This window comes from Sminthopsis crassicaudata, chromosome 6 (genome assembly GCF_048593235.1).
Source record: "Sminthopsis crassicaudata isolate SCR6 chromosome 6, ASM4859323v1, whole genome shotgun sequence".
NCBI lineage: Eukaryota > Metazoa > Chordata > Mammalia > Dasyuromorphia > Dasyuridae > Sminthopsis > Sminthopsis crassicaudata.
In genome coordinates this window covers 243,003,004-243,012,020 of record NC_133622.1, presented here as the reverse complement: position 1 = coordinate 243,012,020, position 9,017 = coordinate 243,003,004, and the positions used below count along the sequence as shown (strand labels likewise).

Sequence of the window (9,017 nt, the reverse complement as noted above, 5' to 3'; positions counted from 1 at the left end):
GAGAGAGAGAGAGAGAGAGAGAGAGAGAGAGAGAGAGAAAGAGAGAGAAAGAGAGAGAGAGAGAGAGAGAGAGAGAGAGAGAGAGAGAGAGAGAGAGAAAGAGAGAGAGAAAGAGAGAGAGAGAGAGAGAGAGAGAGAGAAAGAGAGAGAGAGAGAGAGACAGAGAGAGACAGAAAGAGAGAGAGAGAGAAGAGAGAGAGAGAGAGAGAGAGAGAGAGAGAGAGAGAGAGAGAGAGAGAGAGAGAGAGAGAGAGCTCTGCTTTCTCTAAGCCAATTATTATTAGAATGTGATTTTTTTTTCTCTCTGGACTCCATTTCCACTTCTGAAAACCTAAATGACTTTTAAGTTTCTTTATAGCGTTAAATCCCATCCCCTCTGTGTGTTGATTTTGGACTTAAATTCTGCCAAGATTATTTTATTTCCTTCTCCACTGGATAAAGCTCCAGGGGTTAGGAGTCCACCAGGGAACTGGCTTCTAACCAACAAAACCCCAATGCTTTAAGTTTATTTTTCCTTATATTGCCCTAGATTTTCTTAGGAAAAGATAGAGTCCAATTTCTCCATGTAATTAATAGGAAACTCTGATACTTAGAGAGGGCCCCAAGAGGCAGGGAGATGATCTTCCTCCTTGTCTTGTAGGCTTTGAGCAGGCACTCTTGGATTCTCTTATTCCCTTTGAAAGAGTCAAAGCAGAGTAATGAAGTCCTTCAAAGAGGGGGATTCCATATATTTTGGATAAACTACACTTTACACATTATTCTAGAGCTCATTTTGTCAGAAGCCAAAAGGATATCTAATATTCTTTTTAAAAAATTATTTTCTGCAATTATATGTTAAAGTAATTAAAAAAAATTGAAATCTAAACTCAATCACTTCCTTTCTCTCTTTCCTCTCCTCTCACTGAAACAGTGAACAATCTGATTAGGTTATACATGTGAAAACTTGTAAAACATTTCCATGTAATTTACTTTGTACATGAAGACTCAAATAAAAAGGAAAGACAGTAAAAAATAGTATACTTCAATCTAATACCCAGTATTCTTAAAAGCAACTGCTTCTATCCAGCTAATGGAACAGAATCTATGCCTTCATGACACCAAAGAATAGCCTAGTCTGATAAGATTAATAATTGATATTTAAATGGAGCTTTAAACTTTAAGTGCTTTACATTTTTTGCTGAAGTCAACCCTGAAAGGTAAGTGCTACATGAATACTTATCTCTATTTTACAGATGAGTAAAGTGAGGCTGAGAGAGGTTAATTGACTTGTAGAAGGCAAAATCTAAATTTTTCCTAACTCAAATTCTGGACTCTTTGTGATATTTCAGATTGTTTCTAACTTTATGATTTCTCCTAGGTACTTAGAGCTGGAAAAACCTTAGTTTTTAACTAATATATCTGCAGTTTTCTAAACAAACAAACAAACAAACAAAAACAATTCTGAATAGGCTTAGATTCATGGTCATATCAGAATTATTTTTGAAAAGATTCATAAATTTGGCATTTTTTAACTTAAATTTCTTACTTGACTCAATTCTTTTTTTTTTGACCTTGAGTTTAGTTTGAAGAATATAGAGTGAAATCTACAAAATAATTATGATACTCTGACTCTTAGAAGAGAATTAACATTACATAGAGAAGAGAAATCTGGTCTTTGAGCCAGAACAACCCAATAGGATTCAAATCCCTGCTCTCTTATCTGCAAATTGTATAACACCAGAGAAGTCACTTTACCATGCTGTGGTACTAGGTAAAACTCTGAGATTGCCTGATATTTATTGATAAAGTAATTTTCCCCAATAAAACTCCAATTCCTGTGATATTGAAGGTCTTATCTAAAACGAATAAACAACTCCTATCTTTGACACGTGCACAAAACATTTCTTCCTAGCCCTGTATGTCTATGAAGAACTTATCTCTGGATTTTTACCATTAGATATTTATTGCTTTGGTTAAATACTTGAAGGTTCTTTTCCATAGAAAGAACTGTGACTGTGTACATTCATGTATGTATGTATGTATGTATGAGATATCCAAATGGAGAATGATCAGGATAGTGACAACACCTGAGACATAAATCAATAAATTGAAGGAACTGGGGACATCCAATGTGGAGAAGAGAAGATTTTGAGAGTGGATATGATGATACTTTTCATGAGCTTGAAAGGCTATTAAGTGGGAGAGAGATTACATTTGTTCTGTTTGATTTTAGAGGAGAGAACTAGCAAAAGTGGGTGTTTGTATGGATGGGTTTGGAATCAGGAAGTTCAGAGGTCAATTGTGATTTCAGAAATGAGTTGAATGACTCTGGACATATTATTAACCTCTCTGACTCAGTTTCCTCATTTGTAGAATGAGGATAAGATAGGGGGAATTCTTTTAATAACTTAAAATGTTTTATTAAGTATATATGCTATTACAAATATATTTATAAAGTTATGTTTTTTTTTAAATTAAAAAATACCTTAGCAAAGACTGCAGATTTTCAAAGCTTCCAACAGTGACAAATTGATTTGATATATATTAAAAATAAAAGAAACAAAAAACACTCTGACAATAACACCACTTTAAAAAAAAAACAACAAAAAACTTTGGTTTTAAATTATTGTAAGAATGGCTACTAACAAATAGCATCCCTTTAATTTCTATACACAACCCCCCCCCAGAAGGGCCTGTATACCTAGCAAAACCAAAATTTTCTTCATTTAGAATGGTTAGTGGATATTTACGATATATGAGATTCATCCAGTTTTGACAATTGCTTTTTGTAAATGATTTTCCATTTAATTAAAAATAAAAAATAAAAACTAACCCCTATCACAACAACACTTTAAAGTTCCACTGCAATTATTACATTAGAAAGAAATCCATTAAAGGTGATTTTCTTTTGAAAAGTCTAAATAATAAAGCCAGAGTATATAGCCATTATGATCAAGAGCTCAGGCACATGAATCCCTCACATAAGACAAATTCTAATGTTTTAGTGTCAGAGAAACTTCCTGTTTACTGATGTCTTCTTCCATAGATTATACTCATTGACATAAGGAGAACAGTCAAACTCAGGATCTAAATGGGCTAGAGAGTAGTAGAAGATTGCTATTTTGATCTTTCCCCGTGATATGCACATAAACACAACAGACATTTCAAAAATAATGATGACAAAAACAGTGAACAAAACAAATAAAAATCATACAGAAGTGTCCTACAAATTTTTTTTTCTGTTTTTCACAAACAGATGAATGAGTAGGTATAAATGTAATATTTTTTCCACAGAGACCATAAAAACTACCACTATTTAGTTCTATTTTTAATTAGAAAAGAGAAGAGGATTTGGAAAAAATGACATGGGACTCTACCACCACTCAATAGAGGAAATTCTTCTTCAGGTATGAATTGGAATAGATAGCTGCTGAGATTACATTTATGTATTTCTGTGTCCAGAGATTTGCTCTGCTACAAAGAATAGTATTTTGTCATAAAAATGTGAGCATTCTTTGTCCAAATACTAGGATTCGATTTTCCTAGTACAGATAATTCAAGGGAAGGCTCTTTTTACTTTGTTGAAATTGGTACTATTGATCCAGACAGACACAAGCATATTAATTCCTTTTCTTTGAAGAGTAGAGATTCTTCAGAGATGGAGTATGCATCTATTAGGGCTGGGGAGAAGTTGTCAATTTTCAATTTCCTTCCTGAAAGAAGACATTTCCTGTCACTGTGTCAGGACTAAAATCTGGCCAAAATGCAGAATCATCTACATGGCTCTTAACAGCTCCCATCCCTCTTTCTGTGTCTCCTGCCCCCCACCATTTCCTATAATAGGATAGCATAAAGCCCATAAAGCAACTTATATTGAAATGCTATCAGTTGATTTTTATATCTTGCCTTATATAGTGCTAAAATGTTTACCAGATCATTTTACTTTTTACTGAGATCTCAAATTCAAGCCTATAATTGCCTCCTATAGGAAGAAGTTTTTCCTACTCTTCCTATTACAAATTTTATTTTGTAATTACAAAATTTAAATTTTTTTTTGTAAATTACAAATTTTAGTAGCACCCTGGATCTAATGATTTTGAATCAATTTTGTTCATAAATTCATATGTACTGTATGTCTTTCCCTTTGGAATATAAATTTTTGTGCACCATACTTTTTAGCCCCAACATTCAGGGTAATGTCAGTGCTTAATAAATCTTAATAAATTGATCTTATTGATCGATTGATCAGTTCTCTAAAGCCAATATTCAACACTGCACTGAGTTCTCTGACCTTTCAATAAAGTTTTCTTGTACTTTATTGTGCTTATCTTTTTCCTGAATATGGTTTTATTGCTTTGCCCCAGTTCATATAAAACTTCTTGGGTGATTGTTGTTTTTTAGGCCATCCTTTTTCATTCACACACCATAGTTTTGTTCATCCAGTCCCTAAACAACTGGGCTGTTAAATAACTTTGTCATGGCTCTATAGTCAATAAGTACAAATTCCAGGACTCGACCCAAGTTTTCTGACTCTAAAACCAGATATCTTTCTACAATTTTATAATGCCACTTCTGCACACACTAGACATTTGAGGAGTGTCTTTTTTAAATATAAAATGAGAAAGTTTGAGAGCTCTTTTCAGCCAAGCTTCTTGTAATATTTACTCCATGAAATTTTTATTGAGAGCTTGAAACGATGAGAGTATTGTTCTAGGGAAGTAAAATAAATAATTATGAGTAAAATCATCACTCTATAAGAATAAGATGAAGATAATAAATCCTCCTCCTCCTCCTCTTCCTCCTCATCTTCCTCCTCCTCCTCCTCCTCCTCCTCCTCCTCCTCCTCCTCCTCCTCTTTTCTTCTTCTATTCTCATTCTGATATCAGTTCTCTGTCCACTATACCATCTTTATTTCTAATAACTATATCCCAGGCATAGTTTGGGATAGTGGGAGCTTAAGCTACTCCTCCATCCACATCACTGAGTTTATGACTTTCCTTTCCTAAGGATGCAGTCCTAGAATTGAAGATAAGCTTAATCTCAATAGTAAATTTCTATCTTTTTTGAGATATAATTAAAGAAAGTAAACAAGAAAGAGATCATAGAAGAGATTTCTTCAAAAAGTGAGTGAATCTTAAAAGAGAGAAATAAAAAGGAACATAGAACTCTGAGACTTCCAGGTCATTTTAGAATCTGTGATCTTCCTATTACCCTTCACTGCCCATTGCTCCCCCCATTCCTTTTATATTCTAAGAAAATCTTGTTCTTTGCCTGACATACAGTTAGGATTTTAGGATGTTTCTATTGTTGGGGACCTCTAACTATCTTAGTGGAAGGAAGTAATAACAAAAATGACTAGGGAAAAGAGAGCCCTATTCCACACATACATAGAAATCCCAGTTCAATTAAACTCTTCACCTGTAACATTTATCAAATGTTTATCAAAAAATTTTAGAAATGGGATAAAAGAACAAAAGTCAAAGCACGTAAGGTTTTTTTAATGACCTAAAACAGCTTACATTAGCAACTGATTTATTCAGTTAATGTTCAATAAATATTGATTAAGTGTCAAAAGGTAAAAAAAAAAACAAAACATTTTACTTAGTTGTGGGTGTACAAATAAAAAACGAATTGGGTTTCTTAAAAGTTCTCAATCTGTAGAAGTTTTCTCGGTAATAATTGGGATCCAATTTTTCTACAGCTATTTATAGAGAATAAACCTCCTGTTTACTGTCGTTAGGAGGCTAAATTGTTCCCAATGAACAATTATGGTTTAAGTTTCATTCTTCAGGATCCTGTGAGGAGATTGAGGGTTTAACCATCATTCTGAACAGTATTTCATTTTAATAAGTGAAAAGAGATAGTGAGATGATTGACCCAAGGACTGATAGAATATTTCCTGGGAGACTTGATTTTAACATGTCTCTTATTTAGGAATATATAGAAAATTCTTGATGCTATTACTACTAAGAAGAAGTAGCATTTATATAATGTCTTAAAATTTGCAAAGTGCTTTATAAATACGATCTCATTTTATCACCACTGCAAATTTTCAAGGAAGATACTATTAGCTCCATTTTATAGATTAGGAAATTGATAAAGATTGAGGTTATTAACTAACTTGCACAAAGCCATCTAACCAGTGAAGGTCCAGTTTCAAACTCACATTTAAACTATCCACAGGGCCACCTAGAGGTCAAAAGAGGTATTTCATTGGTATCCTGAAAACCAATATGGAGGGAGCTCTCCATTTCTGAAATTAAGGAAAAATTAGCAATAGTATGGTTTTGCCTTCTCAAAGCATTTTCATTAGAAACAATTATTTATATTACTATTTTGTTATCTAATAGTTTCTACATAAATTACACAGATTACAATTTGTTAAAATCATGAAAATTGGGGTGTTTCACACATTTAAATTTATATTTAAATGTCTGTGTGTAAGTATATATTATATATGACACATATGGAGAGAGACAGAAAGAGAAATGTATACAGAGAGAATGAGAAGTGAGAAAAACTTGTGGGAAAGAGATTTATTCAGTGCATTTAAAATATTATTTAATAAATGGCATTTATTTAAATAAAAGTAATTGATTAATGAGAAAGCCAATTTAATAACTAATAAGGAAATAATTAAACATACTTATAAATTGCCTGGGACAAGAATGGATAAGGAAAATGAACAAGTTACAGTGACAGAAGGCTACTTTTCCATACAGATTAAAAGTGAGTCCTACAAAATAAAGAAAGACTAGTGCGAATTGCAAGGAATCTTCTTTTACTGGTTTAAGTTATCTTAAAAATTCTAACTTGACACAAAAATGAGCATTCTATATGCAAAGTAAATAACTGATGAAACTATCCTGCTTTCTTAAAACACATATACTTATAATTAAAAAAAAATCCAACCTATTATTTCATAACTAACTTCTTCATCTGGGCTTCCAACCAAATTTTCTTCCCCATTCCCTGGTATACTTTAAAAGTAGTCTATTATTTTCTTCTTTTCTTCTTTCTTCTTTTTGGCATCAATGTTATTATTCCCTCTTACTGTCCCCCATGAAAAACAGGAAAAATTCTTGTAAAGATAATTGCATGAAGAAGAAAGCACTAACAGTTGCTTTTTGAAGGAAGCTAGGGTTTCAAAGAGGCAGAAGAGAGAAGCAGACTATTCTAGAAAATTTGGTAATGAAAATAGCTTTTCCCTTTCTTTTATCAGATTTTAGCAGATAATGGAAACTAAGAATCAAACTATGGTGACTGAATTCTTTTTCGTGGGATTTACAGAGCATCTTCAGCAACAGGTTCTCCTTTTTCTTATGTTTCTATTTTTCTATCTCATCACTGTCTTTGGAAACCTGGGAATGATCATTCTGATATGGATAGACTCCCAGCTTCACACCCCCATGTACTTTTTTCTCAGTCATTTGTCCTTTGTGGATTTCTGCTCTTCTTCTACTATTGCCCCAAAGATGTTGATTGACTTCTTTATGGAGAAGAAAAGCATCTCTTTCTTGGGCTGCTCAGCCCAGATGTGTTTTTTGGGGCTCTTTGTGGTCACTGAATGTTTCCTTTTGGCTGCAATGGCATATGATCGGTACATGGCAATCTGTAACCCATTGGTCTACACGGTTATCATGTCCCAGAATGTCTGTGTTCATCTGGTGGTTGGGCCTTATGTCATTGGTCTCCTAAATTCTATGACACATACAGTCTTAACTTTCCACTTGCCCTTCTGTGGTCAGAATGTCATCAATCATTTCTTTTGTGATATCCCACCCTTGCTCTCCCTTGCATGTGCTGATACTCATCTCAATAAGTTAATCCTTTTCATCATGGCTGGAGTGGTGGGAGTCTTCAGTGGCTTGACCATTCTTATTTCCTACATTTACATCCTCATGGCCATCCTGAGGATCCGCTCTGCTGAAGGTAGGTCCAAGGCTTTCTCCACCTGCTCCTCACACCTGACTACTGTCAGCATCATGTATGGGACCCTCTTCTTCATCTATGTGCGTCCCAGTGCAAGCTTCTCCCTGGACCTCAACAAGGTGGTATCTGTGTTCTACACAGCAGTGATCCCCATGTTGAATCCCCTTATCTATAGCTTGAGGAACAAGGAGGTGCAAAATGCATTCAGAAGGAATCTGGAAAGGAAACATTTCCTATGGGCAAAGAAGAATGAGATCTATTTATAACATTGTTTGGATGAGGATCCATTTTGTGACTAAAGAGTGAGGAAGCTTATTAAGTGGTGATCAAAATAAAGAAATCCTTTTAATAGTTTACTCTGCAGTGTTTCAGCTGGAATCTTTTGTTCTTTTGGGTATATACAAACACAAATACATATACATATATATACATACACATACATAAACATATGCATACAAACACATACATACATATATCATACACAGACACACACACACACACACACACACACACATGGATTTTAAACCCAAAGACCTTCTGAATAGCTGTATCTTTAAGCTTATGGGTCATCTTTCCATCCAAGGCTCTGGAACCCTTGTTGAGAACAAAAATCACTGTAGAGAAGAAGAGTATATTCCCCACCACAATCAATTAATAATCATTTGCCCCTGATGGTTACAAAAACCCAAGAGTGGGTTTACCCTAAATCATAGCTCATTTTCCTGACCACTTGTTGTAATCATCATCCTGGGAAGCAATCCTCCAAGAGATGCAGCCTGTCACTTGCTTTCATGAGTCCTTCAGGAGTAGCCAAAAACATTAAAAAAATTTGGACTTTCCATGAAATTCCTTAAAAATATAAAATAATTCAGCACTAGAAACTTATATGATCTTATTAATGGAAATTGCCATCTGTTTTGCTGTTTATACTAAGAATTATGGGGCTTTCCCATTGGACTTTGAATGAAATCTATATTTCTTCTCTCTTTTCCCTTTGTCACATCTGCCATTCAAATGTGAGTTCTTTTCGAGTAGAGATATCTTACTTTTCTATTCATATCCCCAGCTCCTGAGCAAGATGTTTTGCTATATTATATGCCTAATAA

At 34.0% G+C, this 9,017-nt stretch overlaps 1 protein-coding gene across 1 annotated transcript; it reads left to right on the top strand.

Annotated features, from left to right (window-relative positions):
- The first annotated feature begins 7,214 nt into the window (after positions 1-7,214).
- Positions 7,215-8,177, top strand: LOC141547535 (olfactory receptor 5G29-like). The gene has a single exon (XM_074275927.1). It carries the CDS (start codon positions 7,215-7,217, stop codon positions 8,175-8,177), a length of 963 nt encoding a protein of 320 aa, XP_074132028.1.
- The last annotated feature ends 840 nt before the right edge of the window (positions 8,178-9,017 follow it).

Excerpts from the sequence above, each read along its gene's own strand:
- LOC141547535 (XM_074275927.1), top strand. The coding sequence starts at position 7,215 with ATGGAAACTAAGAATCAAACTATGGTGACTGAATTCTTTTTCGTGGGA.